This window comes from Falco biarmicus, chromosome 11 (assembly GCF_023638135.1).
Source record: "Falco biarmicus isolate bFalBia1 chromosome 11, bFalBia1.pri, whole genome shotgun sequence".
Classification (NCBI taxonomy): domain Eukaryota; kingdom Metazoa; phylum Chordata; class Aves; order Falconiformes; family Falconidae; genus Falco; species Falco biarmicus.
In genome coordinates, this window is record NC_079298.1 from 32,109,356 (window position 1) to 32,130,977 (window position 21,622).

General features: G+C 53.7%; 1 protein-coding gene across 3 annotated transcripts in view; it reads left to right on the top strand.

The window, feature by feature from the left end:
• Positions 1-1,765: 1,765 nt before the first annotated feature.
• Positions 1,766-21,622, top strand: part of ASTN1 (astrotactin 1) — a 55,566-nt gene continuing 35,709 nt past the window's right edge. For all 3 annotated transcript variants that reach the window (XR_008824734.1, XM_056356564.1, XM_056356565.1), the window contains exon 1: positions 1,766-2,093. Coding sequence is in view for 2 of the 3 variants with exons in the window: in XM_056356564.1 (XP_056212539.1) it covers positions 1,811-2,093 (283 nt within the window). In the remaining variant the exon portion in view is untranslated. The remainder of the gene's footprint in view (positions 2,094-21,622) is intronic.

Below are 21,622 nucleotides of genomic sequence, written 5' to 3' on the forward strand. Positions count from 1 at the left end.
TTTTTCCTAATTTTTTCTTATTTATTTATTTATTGTTTCTACTGGCAGCTGCAGCCGGTTGGTGCTGGAGGGGGACAGTGCTGCTGAAGCACACCCTGCTGCATCCGCACCATTCCATGCTTAGTTCAGTGCTTGGCTTTGGTCACCAGTGAGGCTGGTGTTGAAAATAGGTAGTTCCTGGTGAGCGTGGTTTTTCCTTCCTAAAATATAGCGGGCGATTGGGAGGGTTATTATAAATCAGAAAATCTTGGGGATAAGCACCCAGTGTGGTGTGTTTGGGACACAGCACTGTCCCCTCGCTGTGCCCGTGCTGGGGCATGTTAAGCTTCACAGCTGGCACGAATGAGGAGGAGAAATTTGAGGAAGGTGCTGCAAGGTGAGGGGGAAAGCTCTGTCAAAAAAAACCAAAAAAACCAAAAAAACCACGGTTTTTTTTAAAGTAACGGTTATCTAGTGTGTGGTTTTCTTTGGAGGCGCCAGGCGGGATGGAGCCATGCCCAGCACAAGGAGCCAGCATGGAGCTGGGGGGGGGGGGGAGCTCCACTTCCAGGGCAGCGATGCTTCTGCACCCCTCCACTCCAAGGGGGAAAACCAAACCGGTGTGGCCGTGGCTGCGTGTTTCTGCTGGCGTGGGGCCTGGGTCTTTCACCCCACACTGGGAGGGGAGAACATTTCCCACCAGAATGTTTTGGCTGCAGAACCACAGGTCTCTGCAAGAAGGTTTGGTGTTTGGGCAAAAGCTGCTGGTGCTGCTTTGAGTTCACTTAAAAAGAGTCAAAATAAAATGCATCCAGTGCAAAAAGAACCAGCAAGTTTGGGGCCAGCCCTTATGCTCTATTTTTTTTTTCTTTTTTTAAAAACCACACAGGCTTGTGGGCTTTGGAGGTTCATGATTTCTACTGGGATTGGGAACGTCTGTGACTTCTGCTGGGAGTCTGGTGGTCTGGGACTTTGGAAGTCCATGATTTCTCCTGAGATTTTGGATGTCCAAGACTTTGGAGGTCCGTGACTTCTGTGGGGATTTTGGAGGTATGTGATTTCTCCTAGGATTTTGGAGGTCTGACACTTCTCCTAGGGCTTTGGGGCCTGTGGCTTCTGCTGGGATTTTGGAGGTCTGGGATTTTGAATGTCTGTGACTTCTCCTGGGAGTTTGGATGTCCAAAAACTTGGAGGCCCAGGTCTTCTGGCATTTGGGATGCCTGAGACTTCGGAGGTCCATGACTTCTCCTGGGATTTTGGATGTCTGGGACTTGGCAGCCCATGACTTCTGCTGGGATTTTGGAGGTCTGTGACTTCTCCTGGGAGTTTGGATGTCTGAGACTTTGGAGGTCCATGACTTATCCTGGGATTCTGGAGGTCCGGGACTTTGGCGGTCTGTGATTTCTCCAGGGGGCGGGTACCTGTAAATTAACCTCAGTGCAGAAGGGGGCAAAGGTAGCCGGGCTGGGCTGGGCCGGGCAGCACCGGCACCCCTCCCGCCACCGCAGCCCTCCCGGGTTTCCAAGGGGTGCGGGGAAAAACGGGGCAAGCGGAGGCGCGGGGCTGGGGAAACCGTGCCGTGCCAAGCCGCACGGGGAGGCGCGGGGTCGGGGAGCCGTGCCGTGCCGTGCCGTGCCGTGCCGAGCTGCGCGAGGAGGCGCGGGGCCGGGAAAACCGAGCCGTGCCGAGCCGCGCCGCGCCGTGCCGAGCTTGCCGAGCCGTGCCGTGCCGTGCCGAGCCGCACGGGGAGGCGCCGGGCCCGCGTCCCCGCCCCTCGCCGCCGCCGCCCGCCCGGCCGGCCGGCGCTGGGAGCGCGGCGCGGGGCTCCAAGATGGCTTTGGCCGGGCTCTGCTCGCTGCTCGCCGGCTGCTGCCTGGCAGCGGGCAGCGGCCCCGCCGAGGCGGCGGCGGAGGCGGCGGCCAAGGAGCTGGAGTGTAAGCTGAAGAGCATCACGGTGTCGGCGCTGCCCTTCCTGCGGGAGAACGACCTCAGCATCATGCACGGCCCCTCGGCCGCCGAGCCCAAGCTGCTCTTCTCCGTACGCAACGATTTCCCCGGCGAGATGGTGGTGGTGGATGATCTGGAGAATACGGAGCTGCCTTACTTCGTGCTGGGTGAGCCTGCGGGCGGCGGCCGGTCTGTCCCCCCCCGTTCCCCCCCGCCGGCAGCGGGCCCCGAGCATCCCCGGCTGCCGGGCTCCTCCCTGCGGCACCGGCGTGCGGGTCCCCTGCGGCTGCCCGGCGGCGCTTGGCCCCGCTGCAGCGCCTCGGCACCGGGCGGGGGCCGGGGGGATGCTGCAGGCCTGGGGTGCTCGGTGCACCCCGCCGGGGCTGTCATCCGCGGGGGTTGTCCCCAGTGCTGGCAGGAGGCCCCTGGTCTGCCGCCAGCCTGGAGGTGAGGCTTTCTGCTTTGTCTGCCCCCGAGCAGAGGAGCAGAGTCACCTTTCCCGCAGCCAGCTGGAAAAATACGCCGGTGCCCAGCACTTCCCACCCCGCCTGTGCTGCTGCCTCCGGCGCTCCCGCTCCCCGGGTCCGAGGCTTTGGCCTGCACACGGCTGGGGTGGCTCCCACCGGCTCTAGCTACCGGCTCTAGCCAGGCCTCGGCGCTTCGCCTGCTGCGCCAGGCTCCCCTGCCCACCTCCAATGGGTTTCTGCAGTTGTCTTTCACCAAAACCCGCTGAGAATTTGCCCCGTTCTTTACGCTGGGGTCAAAGCAAGGCCTCTGCTGCTTGTGCACGGGGACCCGCTTCCCTCCTGGCCACCTGGGACAAGTCACCAAGTTTTCTAATTTTCAGTAGCATCGGTGCAGAACACCCTTTTCCTACCACCGCCCGCATGTAACCCCCTGCCCCGCGCAAATGCCACCGTTGCTTTCCTGGCAGCCCTGCAGTGGCAGTGCACACCCCCTGCAAGCTCTGCCCACCCGTCACTGCTCTGGCGGCACATTGGGTGCCCTGAAATGCCACCCTTGTCTGGATGTTGGCCCAAAAATGAGGCGCTGGCACATTGCTTTGTGTGGCATCGCCCCCTCTGTGCCACCCTTGTGTGTGGGCAGAGCATAGCGGTGGCCCCCGCCTGGGTCTTTTCCCTAGTGTTTCATCGCCTCCGTGGCCCCTGGACTCCTCTGTGCACAAAAATGCCCCCAGCCCACATGCAAAAAAGCCCCTGGCCCTGGGTGCTGCGTGGGCTGGGGGCAGTGCTCACTGCTGCCTGGCCATCCCCCTTCTCCGGTGGGAAAGGCAGAGGCAGGCAGGGGGCTGTTGATGCTGTGGGGCGGGGGGGGGGACACCCGGTGATGGTTTGCTTGAGGCTGGGGGGCTGTGCAGGAAGGGGGGCAGCTGGCTGTGCTGTTTCTTGTCCCCTGGTCCAAGCCCTGTGCTGCGGGATGCTGCAGCAGAGGCCGGAGAGCGTTGCTGTGGCAACAGGGCGGCAGCGCTGCGGATGCAGGGGGACGCGCAGGCATGGCTGCCAGCCCCATGCCACCTTGACGCCCCAAAAGCCACCTGGCCACTTGTCCCTTGCCTCCTGCTTGGACCCTCTCCCAAGGAGTCGGACCCCAGTGGGCCCTGGGATGCTGCCAGTGGGGAGCATCTGGGTGGGAATGTATGGCTTTGGTTGGGCGGGGGTCCCTGGGCATGACCCCTGGCTGGTACTGTGGGGATTTCCCCGAGGGTTTTTCAAATCCACGATGTGCCATGTGCTGGGCAGTGCAGGAAAGCCCCCACTGCACCCAGGGCTTGCACTGATGATGCCAGGCAGGGGTTTGCTTTCGCCTCCTTCTGCTTGACCTGCCATCAGACAACTAACAGGACAGCTGGCCCCATGTCAGCAGACCCAGATGTCCCTGTGGTGGCTGGGCTCTCCTGGGCATTGCCACCTGGGACGTCAGTCCCCGGGAGCCTGTGGGTGCGCAGGTCCCAGCATGCAGGGGTTTGGGCTTTGGAGGCACAGAGGTGGTCCCAGTACATGTCTCCCCACCCAGGATGCTGGGGCTGGGTTGGCAGGAGGGGACACCTTACAGCCCCCCTGTGTGCCAGGGTTTTGACTTTATGACTCCTTGGAAATGCTGTGATATATCTCCCTCCCTCCTGCAAGGTAAGGGCTGGCCTTTGAAGCTGCCATGGCCACTTTGCCATGTGTGCATATTATTATTGTTGTTATTGTGCTGCTTTGCCATTTGTGGGTCATATTATTATTATTATTATTAGCCTGGGCACTGCTTTTGCATGGCAGAAGCCCTGAAGTGCATAGAGGGCTTGCAAGACTCAGACTTGGTAACTCAGGGGCCGCATCCTCTGGAGCTGGAGAGCCCCCAGCCCGAGGAACCAGAGTGCATCACTGCTGGCACTGCATACTTGGTGGGGACGTGGCCATGCTGGGTCGATGCATGGAACCAGTGTCAGCAGCTGTTTGCATTTCCACAAGCTCTGGTGCGTGGGTTGGAGGGTGCATTTGAGCATCCTTCCAGGAACCTGGCTTCACGCGGTGCTGATTGCACCATCCCTGGCAAACCCCAGACCCATTAACTGTGCCCACCTTGTTGAGTTCAAACAAATAATAATGTGTCAGAGCGGTGAATAATCTGCACACCCACATCTGTGCCTCTGAGCCCGGTTCAGTGTCTCAGCCTGGGGGAGCTGGGCAGCTGTTCCTTCTGCTTGTGATGGTTTCCAGATCCAGGGCCTATGTGCCAGGAAGGGGTTCCTGAGAGGAGGGGAGCTGCCTTGCTGGTTGGCAGGGGCTTGGCCCAGACCCCAGGGCTGCCCAGGGGCCTGGGTTTGGGCTGGGGGCCCCATGAAGGGCAGGCGATGCTGCACAGTTACTCCTGGCAGTGGCACCTTCGCTCTGCCACGTGGGCTCTCAAGCAATTCCCTCAAGGTTGCACCGTGACTCAGTTTCCCCGCAAAGAGGATAGGAGCATGCAGGGAGCTGGCTGTGGCAGGCTGAGACTGTGGCAGGGGAAGGGGCAAGGGGAGCCGCTGGGAAAAGGTCAGATAGGGGAGCCCAAGGGTGGCTGGGTGTCACCCCCACCAGCCCTGGCTGCTCCCCTCAAAACCACTGCAAATAATTCAAGTGCTTTCAAGCTCGGCCAGCATTGAGGGAGACTGGCATGAGTGGTCTCTCCTGCCTGGCTGGCACCTCCCTGCCATGGTGGCCAAGCTGGGCATCCCGTTGACGGGCACGTGGGTCAAAGCTTTTTCCCCCAGCTAGAGATGTGCTGGGGTCTTTGGAGAGCCACGTACGGTGCTTGCTAAAAATAAAGTGCCAGGGGTGTGTGTTGCACTGGGCACCCCAAAACCAGCTGTCACTCCTGACCCCTGATGAGGTGCTCTGGTAACATAAATCAACTTAACAATGAGCATGGAGGTTGTGGGCATCTCCTCGTTGCTGGTGGGTAGTGTGGCAGGGACTTCGATGGACCCCTCTGCTGGGGTTTGCCTGTGCCAGTGGGGATGATGGAGAGGCGGGGGCTGTCCTGCCTGACCTGGGGGTCTGTGGGGGGAAAGTCACTCAGGAGGACTGCTGTCCTTCCCCTTCACGCGTTTGCTTCTCCCTGCTGCGGGTAGCGATGAGCTGTGACTCTGCTGGGGCCTTGGGGGGATGCGCTTGCTTTGGCTTGCCTTGATCCGCTGCCCCACAGCTTTAGCTTTATATTTGTCTTTACCCAAGAGGGTGAGGCATTGCTTACTGCTCGCTTTCCATGCACCGTTTTGGGGTCTCATATCCCCCCCCTACCACACAGCCGTCCCGGTGCCAGAGGCAGGTGTGCGGTGCTCAGCCCTGCCAAACGTTCCCGTGTGCCTCCAGAAGCAGAGGGATCGTTTCTGGGATTATTACCCCTGGTTTAAGGAGGGGGGGAGGCACTCGGGCATCCTTTCAGCTGCTTCGTAGCTCCCTTTGCTAATGAACGGAGCATGTTTTAATTGTGCTGGCCACCTCCTTGTGCACGTGCTGCCTTGCTGTCTGCGTTTGCTCCGGAGTGGCTCGCACGCAGTCCCCACGTGCGTCGCTTTTCATGCTTGTGTCCATAAAACCCCACATTGTTTTATGTGCCTGTCTTCAAAGGGACTCTGACACCATCCCCCTGTTTTGCTGTGGGGTTTTTTTTTTTTTTTTCCCCACCTCCTGAATTTTTGGGAAGTGGTGAGGGCATGGGAGCCAGGATGAGGCTGCTCGCTGCTGCGCGCCGGGCTGCCTGCATTTAAAACCACCCATTTTCATCCTGCTTTAAATCAAGGAAACCTCCATTTGAAATGAAATGGTTGCCTTTCATCTTGTTTTGTGTTTGTTGCACTAGCTGTACTTTTTCCTGAAGGGAGGCTGAGTCTCGCTAGTCGGTGGCCATTAAGAAATGCTAATTAGCAGCTCAATATTCCCTGTCCACTAACCTTCACACCCCCTTCTTCCTTGCTGCTTGGCTCGGCAGCATCCAGCTGCATTTGATATGTCATTAACTGGATTCACACTCCTGCGGGCTGCTAATTTTTTTGGGCCTTATCCTTCGCAGGTTATAAACTGGTGAGCAGGGTATTTATTAGCATCCTGGCTTCCCACAGCCCCTCGGGCTTGGCAGAGATTTGCGATGCAATTAAAAAACGCGCAAAAGACGGTGTCTTTGACTCCTTTGCCTCTTCTGTAATGCACTAGATATTTAAAAAGTGAAGTCTTGAAATACCTTTTTGCATGTAAAAATCGACCTGAGGAATGAGAAAGCGGAGCCGATGGGTTGAACCCTTGCTTTCTGGGTGCCAGATGATTCAAGATCTTGAAATACTGGATGGTTTTCTGTGTCCTGGTTTTTGTTTTTTTTTTCCCTGAGTGTGGAGGAGCCGAAGGAACTTTTTCTGCCTCACTGGGTTCCAGCCCAGCTGCCGTGCCATGAAACGGGGGCAGCACAGCCCCTCTCCCCCCAACTCCCCCCGCTCCCCATCGCCCTCACGGGAGCCTTGGCAGCAGAGGATGGGAGAAGGTTCTTAACTTCAATGACTTTAATAGATTATCATAAACTCAGGCCTTAATACAAGCTGTCATGATTTCAAATTATCTTACTTTTAAATTAAATAGATTCCTTTTTAAATACAAAATCAATTCTAATTTTTTAGAGGGGTGAGATTTTTCAAAGGCACCGGTGAGCTGGGCATATTCAACTGCTCTTGAATATCTCCCCGAAATATCTAATCAGGTTTTTTTTGTTAAATCTCAGCTAAGCTCTTGGCTCTGCTGGTGGATGCTCTGGCCATGACTTCCCTGGGTTAATAATGGGATTGCACTGGGGGGGGGGGAATGCGAGACAGGCCACCACGGGGATGTGGGCTGCCACTAATCAGGGTGACGGGCCACCGGCACGCCTGCCCGCCCCAGCTCTCCTTCCAGGCTGCACGGGGAGGCGGTGAGATGTGACACCTGTCGGCTCTCATCCTCATCCCACATGTCTCCCCGTTGCCGTGGACTGTGGGAGGTGGTGTCCCCCTCCCCGTCTGCCCTCACCCCCAACTCCTAAATGACCCTGGAGGAGGGAAGCAGGAGCCAAGGGGCTGCAGGGTTGCATTATCCCTTTTTTTTGTTTGTTTTTTTCTGCTCCCACTTTCATGTCAAGTGAGAAGAACGTCCCGTTGGGTTTTGGTTGGGGATTGCTTGGTTTCGCTCCTCTCATCTGGGTCTGGGTGCTGGTGGCATGCAGGGTGGCTCTTTGGTCTCGCCTTTCCGTGGTAGGAAAGTGTTTCTTGGGGTGTTGTGGAGCCAGTCCCCAGCTTGACTCAGTGACACCCCAGGATCACTGGCAGAGCCCCTCTTGCCTGTCACACTTCACCATCTCGTGAGACCAGGACAGCATGGCAGATGGCTATGGTGGGGCTCGTCCCACTGTGGGACCCACAGCATCGCTCCAGTGTGAACCTTGCACCTGGAAATAGGTGTAATGGCAAAATAATGGAGCAAATATTAAGAAATTCTTAAGTACCTAGAGAATAACCAAGTTAAATTATACCAGAGGAGCTCAATTGCCTTGCTTAGATTGATTGAATTACTAAATGAGCCTGACTAATGGAATGGAGTGGATATATCGGACTTTTACTCAAGATCCTGAAATAATTTCTCTAATAAGATTGTGAGCCATTAATTGAACTTGGCTTTGATCCTGGACACTGTCACATGCACTGAAACCCGGCGGTATGATCTATGCTCCCGTGTGCCTGGACGAGGGGGAGGCTGCTGGCACCTCCCCGATGGGTGGCTTGGAGGGCAGCCAAGGTTTTACCAGGGGGTTCCCAGCTCACCCACGCCAGGACCTGTGGTGTGGAATGGACCCCAAAACACCCTGTCTTGGAAGCCCTCCTGCCCCTTGGCAAAACCCACCCTGCCAGTGGGATGTGCTTCGTTCCCCTCTGCTGCCAGCAGCTGATCGCCTGGCCAGGGTCCTAAACCCAGCTCCCGTTGCCGCGGGGTGAATTTGAGATGGATGCTTGGGGTTTACATCTACTGCAAATCCAGGAGAGACACCTTCTTCCTACATCCTCCTGGAGTGGTTGCTGTGGTGGTGGGACATTGTCTGTAGCATCCAAGGTGCTGCTGGCTGCCCCATCTGCTGTGTGAGATTCTTGCCACCAAGGCCCAGGGGCTTAAGGAGCTTCCAGCAAAGTGGAGGGACCTGCATCCCTCCATGCATCCTGGAGCACCTGGTGGGACAGGACAGGCTCATCTAATAGGGTTTGGGTACAAACCATTGGTGGGACCTTGTTCCTGCCCTTACTCTTGGCCATGCAATGTAAACTGGACCTCTCCACAACCCTTTTCCAGCTGAAAGATGAGGCCAGAGTGGATGAGGTGACCTGCTCAGAGCCACGGAAGCACTGAACGTGCTCCCATGCCTGGTCACTCCCCGTCCTGCAGGCAATGGAGCCCAGCACCAGCCCCAGCTATGAGCAGGGACAGCCCTTACAACCCAGCAGCCAGGATGGAAAATGTTGCAGGGAAGTGGACAAAGTGCCCCTCAGCTGAACAGGAGGTAACTGGTGCTCAGGAGGGAGGCACAGGGTGCATGTCCCCATCCTTATGGACACCTTGCCCCCATGCCGTGCCCATCACCAACCCACTGTCTTACTGGGAGCAGAGGTTTCGGTGGCACAGCGGATGTAGAAGGCCTCTTGTATATTTTTTCCTTAACCAAGGAAAAAAAATAAGAAATAGGGATTTTGTCTCTGGGAACGGGTTGCCACAGCAACCATGCATCCAGCTGGCTCCAGCTGCAGCGGGACTGGGAGGGGATCTCGCTGACCCAGAAAGCAGCAGGGGGGAGCGGGCCGTGGGGCTGCTTGGTGTATCCGTGGTGGGTACTGGGGTCTGGCAGTGCCTGGCAGGGCAGGCAGAGGACCAGCCCTCAGCCAAGGGGGCTGCAGGGGGCCTGGCCCCCTGTTTTGGCTGGATGTGCAGAGCGATGCTCCCGGCTCCCTTTAATCACTCGCAGCCTTAATTTCTCAGACAGCATCCAAGCAGGGGTGCTCAGGCTCATTCATGTTCCCACCCTAAGACTTGTCACAGTTTTGGGAGATGGGCTGCCTACACGGGTGCTCCTCAAAGACCCTCAAAGCTTTGCAGCATGTTTTACCCCCTGGAATTGGCTGTGGTCCCAGGGGTGAAGGGGAGCCTCGGGCAGCCGTGCGCCTCAGTGACGCCGCTATTTTTTACCTCTGCCCTTCTCTTCTCATGCCGGCAGCATTTGCTTCTGGGCTGCATCTCATTTCTTACTGTTTTATTTTATATTCTATCTTATTTTTTTAATGGTTGCTTAGCTAGCTAAACGGAGGCTCTGAAATTGACTCTTTTGGAGTCTTGCTGCAGAGCAGTCCTTCAAATAAAGGAATTTTAGCCTGGCAGGATTAAGGCAGTGTCTGGATGGTGACGGCTCTGTCATTTAAGACTGGTTGTCCTTTTGCTTGCAAATTGCCAGGCTCTGGGTTCTCTGCAGCCAGCCTGGCTGTGGCCGGTGGCTCACCCCAAGCAATAGCACTCCGAAGGCTGGGGGATTTGTCTGGATGAGAGAAGATCTTTTGATTGCCAGGTTCTGGCTGCCCTGCTATGGCTTAACGCTGAGAAAGCACCCGGAGGAGGGAGAGCTTCCTCCCTTCTCATGGGCCATGCTGGTATTTCTGATCTTGTTTTGCTGCCCTGCAGCGGGGGGATGCTAGGGATGGATGCTTACACCACAGCGGCGGCGCTGGGCTCTTGGGGGTCTGGTTTGGGATGTGATCTAAGCTGACCCCGTGCTTTGCTTTGTTGTGAGGTCTTGTTTGCTAGTGTTGGGTTTGGACAGAGGACTGAGCCCATCGCCTCCACTGTGTCCTGTCTGCAGAGCCTGAGATCTGCTGGGGAGCAGGCAGGGGCTTTTTTCACCATTTATAATTGAAGTAGGGCTAAAGGATCCTTGAGGGACCCTCTAGCTGGTGGTGGCACATCAGTCACAGAAATTTGGCATCTGCAGCCCCAGTGCAAGAGGAGACACAGTCCCTTTCCTGGCCAGCTCTGAGGCATTTCAGTAATTAGGATGACTAACGAGCGTAGCAGAGCAAGCAGCTATGGGGAATGCAGAGAGCTGGCTTTGCTCCCGCAGGGAGCTGATCCAGCTGAAAACTAACCTGGTGGAGGAAAGAAGTCGGAGAAGGAAGCAGGAGATGTTAAGGAGACCCTGCCTGTGCCCTTGCTTGGACACATCGCTTCTGCTCAGCCTGGAAAGGGCTGTGTTGCCTTGGGAGTGCTCCCCAAATTGGGTCTGCGGTCCAAGCAAAACCATGGCTTGGTCGCCAGAGCCCTCTGGTGTGGAGATCTGCCTGATGGGCAGGGGAAACCAGGTACGGGCAGGACGCTGAACTTATTTTTTTGGAAGTGGCACCTCTTTTCCTCTCTCCTGCACCCCTACCCTCCTCCCCTGCCAAGAATCCCGGCCACGATGTCACCGTCACAACACAGTGGCTGCTTGGGAAAGCAGATATTAGCAATCCTGAAATATCCCGGGCACAGGCTCTTGTGTGATGGGAGACAGTTACCATGGAAACCTCCTTCAAATAAAAAAAAAAAAAAAAAAGAAAAACCCCCGAAATTTAAAGCAGCCCTTGTAGCTCAGAGGAACTGTAGACCTTATTATGGGTTTTGGCACACCCCCCCTTTTCTTTTATTTGTTCCAGCTAAAAGCTCCGGGAGACAAGGCAATTAATTTGAGCATCCCAAGGGGAGCAAGAGAGGGAGGGCACAGCGCTGGGAACCAGCTGCCTGGGCTGGTGGGCTCCCGGTGCTTCCCAGCGCCGCTGCCCCACAGCTGCCAAATGCCCTTCCATAACGGTGATCCTCCAACACGGAGGATGCAGCAGGGTGTTTTTTCAGAAGAGGTGGCTTAAGGCTTAAAATCTTTCCAGCTTTGTAGGTGGAGGGTTTGGGGGGAGCGTTAGTGCAAGCAAAGGGTTCATGGCACGGCAGGAGGAGTGAGGATATGGGAAATGACTACAGGGCACATCTCCAGCTCGGGGACAGGTGGCTCAGGGCAGGACAGGGTGATTTGTCTTTAAGTGTGTGGCATCCGGAGGGTAGTGCCCTTTCTCCTGCTGAGAAGGGCAGCGTCATGGCAGGGGGGCCTCTGTGGGGAGTGGTCGAGCTGGCTGGCTTCAGTGGGGAAGGGGAGATGCCTGGGAGAGGAGACACTGTGCTCCCTAATTCTCTCGCCAGGGTCAACTCCGCAGCTGTGGCCACAGGGTCCTGGGGGTGCTAAGTCTGGCTGAGTGCACGCTTTAAATTGCTGCAGTGCTGTCAGCCTGCCTTCTCCCCTAATGATGTCCCCAGTGTCCATAGCCACTGGGAACTCTCCTGGAAACAACAAGTTTGGACTGGAGAGCCCGCCATGCCTCCCACTGCCCCGGGCTGGCCCTGGGCTCCTCTGGCCACTGCTTTCCTGCTGGCAGTTGTGCCGGTGTGGAACTGTTTTCCCATCCCAGAGCTGCATCTCCCCAAGCTTTCCTCTATTGCTCAGCCAGGAATAGCTGGGCTCTGGCTGTCACCGCTTTGGGAGGGCTCTGGAGAGGAGCAGCGGTGGGACTCAAGAGCTGACACACTGCCGTGGCTGTCTTGCTGGCAAAAGGGACAAACCAGGGAGTTGGTCTCTGGAGATGTGGCACACGTGGCCTGGGAATTTGGGGGAATTACAAATGTCTCTGCTGCCCCATGAGTGGGGAGGTGCAGGGGTCTTGTCCCAGCTCATGCCATGGCACACAGCTTTAGCTGGGCTGGCTGTGTGCCCAAGCATCCACAACAAGACAGGCATCCACAACATCCTTCCAGGCAAAAATCAAACCAATTTTATTGGCTTTTCAGCAGGAGCCGCTCTCTACCTGTGTGTGCCATGCTGCTGGCGAGCTCTGACCTGGTGGGCAGGAGAAAGAGCACAGCCCCCTCAGGAGATGGTGGAAATGCCTGTGAGCCGGGGAGGGGAGTGCATCGAGCCTGCTCAGTCAACCTTGGACCTGGGCTGGCTTCCACAGCTTTTTATTGTCATTTTCCCCTTTTTCTTGCTTGTTGAATAAGACACATTGCTGGCTAACAGCTGGAGGACTCAGCCTCAAGCTGCCAGCCCTGAGCATCCCCCCCCAGTCCCCCCACACCTACTGGTAGAAACTGAGGTGAAGGGGTACCCACAGTTACCGGGGCTGGGGGCTGAATGAGTGATGTGGAGGTCGCCAGGATGGACGTGGTGCACATCGCCCCATGGGATGATGGTGGGGTGATCAGCCCGAGCTGGAGCTGGCCTCCCTGTAATTAAAGCCCAGCGCTGGGGAAGAAGGGCTTTTCACGTGCTGTGGGGCAGAAGGCACCATGAATTTGAAACACAGCCGTGCCAGCACCAGGAAAGCATCGAGGTGGTGGGAGGGAGACAGGAAAAGAAGGACCATGGAGTGGGAAGAGAGGTGCAATGGCAGGAGATAGTAAATAACTGGAGGGACCACACGAAAGCTAAGGGGTATTGGGAGCAGTGGTGGAGAGTGCTGGTGGAGCCGCTCAATGTGGGTGTGAGCCGCAGCATCCCTGGTGACTTCTTGAAGCTGCCATGCATGGAGCCCAATGAAGTGCCCTTTGGTGCTGATTGCAGCAGGAACTAACTACTGGTTTTGCAGCGGGTGGCAGCACCTGTGTCCTGGGAATAGCACTGCAGGGGCCATGGCTGTGTGTTCAGTGGGTTTCTGGCCAAGGAAGGGCGGAGGTGGCAGACTGGCTCACTGAGCCCTGGTCTTGGCAGCAGCCAGAGCCTGCAGGGTTAAAGCAAAGATCTGGCCATAAATGCAGGAGTTTGCAGTTACGCTCTCGAGATAACGAAAATCCAGCTCACTCCTTGCCTTGATTTAATTTTGTTTTCTTACAGAAATGCTGCTTATTTGCTAAAATGGGATGCTGCTTTCCTTTGGCACAAAAGGAGCAAGAGGCAGCCACCTCTTGCTCAGAACCATCCCCACCCTGGTCACAGGGATGCTGTCCTGACTGGGGCAACCCTCAGCACTTGGCTGGGTAGGAGCATCCCAGCTCCATCCCTTTTTTATGGACGTCTGAGATTTTGGCACTGGACCAAGAAAATCACTAGATTTTCCTCCTTTTCTTTTTTTCATGCAACTGCAAGGGATCTTTTTGCTCATGGTTGTGACATTGGTGTTTCCTTTTCCCTACCAAGGTTGTGAGCCCTGCCTGAAAAGACAGGCAGGTAAACACTGGCAGGGCCCTGCTGCTGTGTGATCGCGTTAAAGCTGATGGGTGCTGAAATCGAAGAGCAGCGTTACATAATTTGGACTGCAATGCAGAAGTGCTTGCTTAATTTTTAATTATCCAATTGCCGCACATACGTTGTGCTCGACCTGGGAAGCAGGTTGACCCATGGGCACATGGGAGGGGGCTTGGCTGGCAAAGATGATGGGAAAGCCTTCCCTGGTGTTCCTGCCCTTGCCGGCACGGTGGGAAGAAACGTGTCCCCGTGGCACTGAGGCACAGCAGGAGCAGGGCTGAGCTGTGGTGGCTGGGAAGGATGCTCTGAAGCCACCCCAGGGACCAAGGGGTGTCCCACTGAGCGCTGGGAGAGGGGATGCAGGTCTGCAAAGGTTGTTGAGGTTTCTCTGGTCCACCGTGTTAGATAAATGGAAGACATTGTGGTTGATTTGCATCCAGTTTTCCTATAGCTGCTGGTAAAAGAGTCCCAAGTGCCTCCTGGTGTGGGTTTGTTGGGATGTGGGAGAAATGGTGAAGGAGCTGTCATAGGCCTCAGCTGTGAAACACTGCTTCTTCCCCTCCCTATTTCTCCCCCTCTTTCAAATCCCTGCTCTGCACTTTCTATTCTTCCTACAAAGGCAGCTGCCTCGGAGCACCTCAGGCTTCGAAGTTCCCAAAATAACAAAGGTTAAAATAAATAATAAAAAAAAAAAAAAAAAAAAAAAAAGAAAAGACTTGTCACAAGAGCAAGTCAGTGCCCCACTTGCATCTGGGCTTGGAGCTTCAAAGTGGCTGCAAAGAGCCCCTCACAGCATCCGTGGTCGGGCATCTCCATGCTCGGAGTCCCATCTTCATCCTCCTGAAGTCACAGGAGATTTTGCAGTAGCCGGGATGAGGCTGTAGGTAATTGTATCCACTGAAAACGGCGGGGGGTCCTGCTGCTTTTGCTGCTTGTGGGGGCACTCTGGAGAAGGTCTTTCACGGAGGAGAGGGTTGTGGTGGCTGCTTTGATGGGCAGGTCCATTCGAGTGAGGTGGGTGTCCCTCGGGGATGCGTCCTGTGGCTACCAGCCCTGTCTCCTGGCCAGGCAGGTGGGCAAACAGCTCATCGGCTCCGTGCTCAACGTAATGCTTTGTGCTTTTGCTGGCTCCGCTGATTTATATAGATCATCAATATGACAATTATATACACCTGCAGATTTAATTACCTCCATTTTTGTCAGGCGGTGCCAGATTTATGCCTCTGTTCAGTTCCTGTAAATCTGAAACAAGCTTGACTAGACCCAAAAGTCCTCCCATTGATCACTGTGCACTTGCTGGGCTCTGGCCCTCTTGACAAGCTCTTCTTTCAAGAGTGATAAATTCAAGATGCGCAGTTAACTTTTTCCCCTTCTACATCTTTCTTCCTTCTTTTTTTTTTTCTCTCCTTCTCCCTGTTATCTTTCAAAGCCTCTCCACAAACTTGAAAATGGAGCTTGAAATCAGGTAGGAGCTCCTAAGCACTGAGGGGTTTGTGACATGAGGCTGCAGGCGGTAGTAGTCCAAGCCTGGCTTTTCCATCCCAGTATGGGGATGGAAATGACGACGATCCACTGGTGAGGATTCGTCCTGCCCACAAGACCAGCATTGTTCCCTCCAGGGGAGACGGGAGGAAGAGGACTACTACCTCTTGGGAAAACTCTTGGCCCTGCTGTTGGCAGGAGAGCGGACAGGGTTATTTTGTTTCACCCCCTAGGAGGGCCACCTTGTACCTCCCATGGCCCAGAAGAATTGCAGGTCCTGGCTCTCCCCCCAGGAGATGAGCAACGAGCAGTCGTGCTTGTTTCCTGTGCTGAGCGTGAGAATGCCAAAATAATGTCTAATTTCCCTGACCTCTTGGCCTTGGTGCAATAAGCACTTAAACAAATTAGTCTGCAGGAGCAGGCTGAAATTTACCCTTGAAGTGAAGTCCGTGTCATCATATAATGCGTCCCCCCCGCCTCCCCTGCCTGTCCCACCACCGCCGCTGCCTGACCTCGCCTGTACGATATGCTCCGATGTCTTGCTAAGTGCCTGGCAGATGGGCTGGAGTGGCTGGCCATTACCCTCCCTGCCAGCCCACGATGGATATAAATAGCCCTTTGCCTCCCCATGAAAATCGCTGGCTGGCTTGGAAAGCTGAAGGTAATCTGGGCAGGTGTCTTGGGTCTGTAGGGTCTGACAGCGTGGAGGGTGGGCATTTGGAGAGGGTGAGTCGCCGGCTGGGTGTTGAGAGGCTGTCTCAGTGGAGGGAGCTGCCTTGGGGTCTCCTTCCCGCGGCGAGGCAGTGCCTGGAGGAGCAGGGGTCTCAGCTGCTCCTGAAGGGGCATGTGGCTGCGAGATGCATCCTCGAAGGGTGGCCTGGGGAACGCCTAGCTGGCTTTGCAGCCACCCTCCGTCCCCAAAAGACTGGGCAGTGTGGAAGGCAGTGAGTCTGCGGTCCCTTGGCATCTCCAGCCATGGAAAATAGCTGTTAATTTGGGGAAAAAAATGTTAAAAAGGCAGCTCATGTGGCGTGGTCCTTTCCCTACTGCTGAGGTCTGTGCTGCAGGGATTCCTCCAGCTGGGATTTACCTCTGGGCTGTCTGGCTTGATAGGCACTGGTGGCTCCGTCTTCCCTGGGTTCCTTTCTCAGGGCTTTCACACTCTACGGTGGATGAAACAGGGCCCTTTGTTAGGTTTTACATGCCTAATCTTTGCAAAGTGAGAAATGGTGAATAATCATTGCCTTTCCCACCACTCCACTGGCTGCATGATTTTACCTGCTTTTATCATGTCCCTGCTCAGTTATTTGTTTTCCTTGCTGAGGAGTCCTAACGGAGCCCATTTCTCCTCTCTACAAAGTTGTTTGCAGCATCTCATCTTCCTTGTACCCCTCCTCTGAACCTCCCAAGCTTCGTCTCCCGTGTTAGGAGATGGCTGACCTGAATACCGCTTGCAGGATTCGAGATCAGCTTGCTTTCACCAAAGTTGAATTTCACCTGCCCACTTCCTTGCCCACTTTCCTCCAGCACTTCACAGCTTTAGCTTTGAGGAGTCTAAATTTAGCGTTGGTGACCAACTTTATCATTCGCCTCCACTTCCAGAGCATTTCTGAACAGCCAAGGTCCTGACAAAGATCTCCGTGGGGCTTCTTGGTAACCTCCTTTTATTGTGAAAACTAACTTCTTACTCCTCTCCCACCTGGTGGGCTTCAAGAGGGCTTTCCATCTTATCCCATCCCCACTTCCACATTTTGGGAAACTTTGAGGGTGGATTTTGACAAGAACTCTTTGAAATGAGTCCACCAAACTGGATCACCCTTATCTACTAGCTTACAGTGTTGAGCGACCCATATTTACCCACGCATCGACCGGTTCCTCTAACAAAGTGTCCAGTGCAGAAGTAGAATTTACTGGTCTGTAATTTACATGATGCGCAAGAGCTATTTTAAGAGCTTGGGGTCTCCTCTGCTGGCTTTCGCTTCTCTGCTTGCTCACCCTTTCTGAGCGATAGCTGTCGCATCGGTGGAGTTCAGCTGCTGTCCTCCTCTGCTGCTCATAGGTGAGCACCATCTGGGCCGAGGGCTTCGTGCTCTCCAACTCACTGATTTGCTTGGAGATCATTTAGCCAGGACAGTAATTTTCCATGGCTGATTGGGAGCTTCTCCATCATTTGGGCTCTTTCCATGGGGACCTGGGTTTCCCTCTGGAAGAAGTGATGTGATGGCATTGCAGGGTGGGATATCAATTACAAATGTCATCCTTTCTGGGGTTTACATATCAACCTTGCATCTTGTAGGTTTTTTTTACACGTTCTCTTTATTTTGCTTTTGCTCACCGTCATGGTGTGGGGCTTTAGGTTTTTCTTTTTAACATGACCATGTCTCCCAAGTGTTGGTCCAGGAGGTGGATTTGCTTTTCTTTCCACATCTCCTCTGTAGTTCACGGTTGTGGCAGATAGGACCAAACTAACAAAGCAGGAGCAAAAATCAAACCAGGAAACATCCCAGCCTGCCCATTGTTTTTCCCAGCTTTTGGTCAAAACTGACATACGTGGTGGAAAAATAACCTTGGAGGGGATGTTGCACAGGTGCAGTTGGGCAAGTCTTTGTGTCTGCAGGGAAGAGCAGGGCAATGGGGCACATCACGCTGTAAGGTCAGCAGCTGCAGAGCAAACCTGGTCGACTCAGGGCTATCCATGATGAATCAGTGTCCTCTCTGCTCTGGAAACAGCCACATGGCACAATGTCACTCCCAGAGTGATGAAGGGGTTTGTTGTTAAAGAAAGGGATGGATTGGGGCCGTGGCATATTCGGGACAAAAATCCCAGTTCAAGGCTAAAGCTTTGAAATGACGCTCCATGACGACCTTCCCAAAAGCAAAGGCACCCTCTGTTCCAAGCAGAAACCTGGTTAGCTGTCAGCCTGCCCGTGACAGCTCATGGCTTCATGTGCGCCAGCCCCACGTGCAGACGTTGCGGTGGGGTGATCTCTCTGACCTAGCCAGAGGGTGGCTCCAGGTACAGCAGGTGCCTTTTCCTTGAGCCTTTAGGTTCTCCCATGTCTATGGGTGTTTTGGAAATTTTGCCCAAGGTGCCCTCTCCCATGAAGCATGTTCCTAATAGGTAAAGTGAGGTTTGTGTTTGCTGGTATGGAAAAGTGCTGGTATGGAAAAGCTGGATTGTCTTGAAAAGGCAGAGTGACCTACAGAATGAGCTGGTTTTCCTACCTGAGATTGGAGACAGGGAAAAAAAAAAAAAAAAGAAATAAAATACAAATAGTCAGTGATGAATGGGATTTTTTAAAACGGGCCCATAAAAACATGAATATTATCTCATGAAAGATGTATCACTAAAACCTTGGAAGTAAAACCGAGTTAAATATCAGGCTATATGCTTTGACATCTGAATTGATAGGAATCAAGGCCTGAGGTCCCAGCAGAGTGTGATTGACTTATGGTGGGAAGGTTTCCTGAGTTACTCCAGCCACCGGAGACCCTTGGAGGAGTGTGAGGCCGGAGCTGGCTTTGGCTGAGTTAGAGCCCTTTAAAGGATGTGCGAGGTTTAGATACGGAGCGAAAGCCTTAGCTAACGGGGAACTTAAATAAAAACACAGTCAGGTTCCGGATGGAAAATAAGCCAGGTTTAAATGTTAACGAGGAAATCTAAGTCCAAGTCAAAATCTGCGCTCTGCTGTCTGAAATGGGTCTGCAGAGACTGGCATTATGGCAGAGTTCATTTGACTAATCAAAGGCGTCTATTAGTGCAAAACGCTTCCAAATGGAAAGGGAAATTGTTTTGCTGGGGTTTTGTTGGGTTTTTTTCCCCATCAAAATGCTAGTGTGCATTTTTTAGAAGAGTTGCTCTCTTTGTGTGCCACAGTGCCGGGTCTTGCCAGGGGGACGAGGACACAGGAGCGGGTCCATGTTGGTGCTGGGCTCGGGGACTACGGGTTCAACATTGCACCCAGTCAGGTGCAGAATTGGGCTGTGACAGAGCTGTCCCCTCCCCAAACTGGGAGATGCAGAGGTGCTGCCTCCAAAATCACTGGGTTTGCTTTGCGTGGGGCAGCTGTTCCTAGGGAAATGAGGTTATTTGGGATGATCAATAGTGAAGCAGGTGTAAACCCACCCACCTCCAGCAACTTCATCTGGACTTTTGTCCTCTGCTCAGTTTGCTCCTCTACAGCCTTTCCTTCCCCCATCCACTCCCTCGCAGATGGTCTGGGAGGAGAGTAGCCATGGCCGTTATGTTGAAAGCATCAGCCGGTGTCTTTTGGGGCTGCTGCTCCTGTAGATATGAAGGACCTGGGCCACGTTTGATACCAGGTGAAGGCGGCACAGCCTAATTAGTGGTCTCCTACTGTTATTAACCCCTGACTCAGGCAGGCTATTTTTTAACAGAGGTGCAAGAAGTTAATGCTAGCACTAATGGCTTCATATCCAAGGCCTTAATGAAAGCCATGCTGGGACCAGGCCTGTCATCAATATCTTTCAAACTTTGAACTTGAAGTTACTCTCTCCCACCCTGCCCTTTCTTTTTTGGCTCTCTGCCCACTTCCCCACCTCCTCTGGGGTCTCCTGGCCTGGCGGTACAAGCTGGCTTGGCACGGGTGGCACCTGCCAGCCCCATGGCAGAGCTGAGCCCCTACGGCATCCAGATAAACGGCCCCACGGGTCACTGTGGTGGCTCCCACCAGGCGATGAGATGTTTGCTGGAGAGCAAGACAAAGATACAAGTGGAATGCAGTGGACTAGGAGAAGAGAGAACGAAGAGATGCTGTGTTAGGGTGGAAGCTTGGTCTTGGTCTTGGTCTTTGTGTTGTCTTGGTCTTGGTTTTGCTTGAGCCAAACCGCAGGAGAACTTCACAGGCACAGGAAAGCATTTGTGCGTATAATTTTTTCAAGCAGAAATGGAGTGGGGTAGGGGCAGGTGGTGTGTTGCTAAGACTGTCGAGGAGAGGAAGGGGAGGTCCAAGGATGAAGCTCACTTATCTGGGTGCTGCCTCAAGAGCCTTGCCCCAGGGCAGGAGGAGAGATGGTGGAGCAGCCTTGTCCTGTCGTGTGATGGAGGGGTAGTAGCCTGCCAGTCTGGGGTGGTGGTGGTTGATTTCTGGGATGTTTTGCTCCATTTCTAACACTTTTGACTTGTGTGTGATGCAGCTGCAGGGTCGTGTCGTGATGTCTGGTGGGAGAGGATAATGCGCTCAAGCTCTGTGGCTGGATTGTGCTCTTTTTAAAACAAGAATCCATTTTTTATGGAAATACATTTTACTTTTTAAAAATAAGCTGGTTTAAATAATTTTGAAATTATGACAACCTATTTTAAGGCTTAAATTTACTATAATCTATTAATCATTTAAATAACTTCCATCAAGGAGCCCTCCTCAAATATTAATGAGCTGAAGGGTGCTGCTTTTTCAATGATGTGTCAGATCAGGGGGAAAACATCTTTAACTCTAGCTTTCTAAATGTCACAATGTCATATACTTAGTATCTATTATTTTCACTCTTTACAATGGAGCAAATGCTGGTATTTACATTTTTCCAAATGTCAGTATGTTGAGTTCCTGTTGTGCGTAAAAGCTCTTGCCTTAATTACTCCTAATTTCACGTTAGCAGGCAGGTGCGGGGAGAATATTTTCTTCTATTTGAGCTAGTTCATTTGAAGTCAAGAAGCCGTGGGGAGCTGGGGAAGCAGGAAAGCTTGTTTTCCCCTTTCAGCCCATGAATAAAGACCAGGTGGGAGAGGAGGAGATCTGCTTTTTCAAACCCTCCCGGCTCCCAGAACCAGCTTTTCAAAGGGATCTGTGTGCCTAAACACACAGCTCAGCGGTTAGAGGGAATTTCAAAAGTGCTTCTGGCTTCCTAGATGCTTTAACTCCTCCTGGTTTTACTTCCCGGTGGCATGGAGGAGAGCTCAGCATCTCTCTGCTTGGGACACTTGAAGCACACTGATTACCACCAGAAATACGGCCCGTGCTGAGCAGAAACAATCTGCCAATTCACTTGCTGCAGCTAATGTTTCTTTTGATTAATAAAATCACTTTGGGAGGATGAACCTGGTTCCTGATGCAGATTCCCCCCGGCTCCCCCCTCCCCGGTAGCTAGCTCACTTAAAGGCAGCCTAATGAAATTAATTAACAGTAAATTTAAAACGTTGTTTTTCAGCACTGTAATTGAATTCCAGTTTTCATTTGAAGGCAGCATGAAACAAGCAAAATAAAGATGACAATTTGCAAATTGAGCCGGGCTCTTTCCCCTTGCCATCCAAACACTCGGCTACAAATGGGATGGAGGGGATGGGCCTAGCTGGACCATTCTCACAGGGCAGAGACAGGAGGGAAAGCTGCATCTCACTGGGAAGCTCATCCTATTTATAATAGTCATTCCAACAAATGCAATTGAAACTTGTATTTTC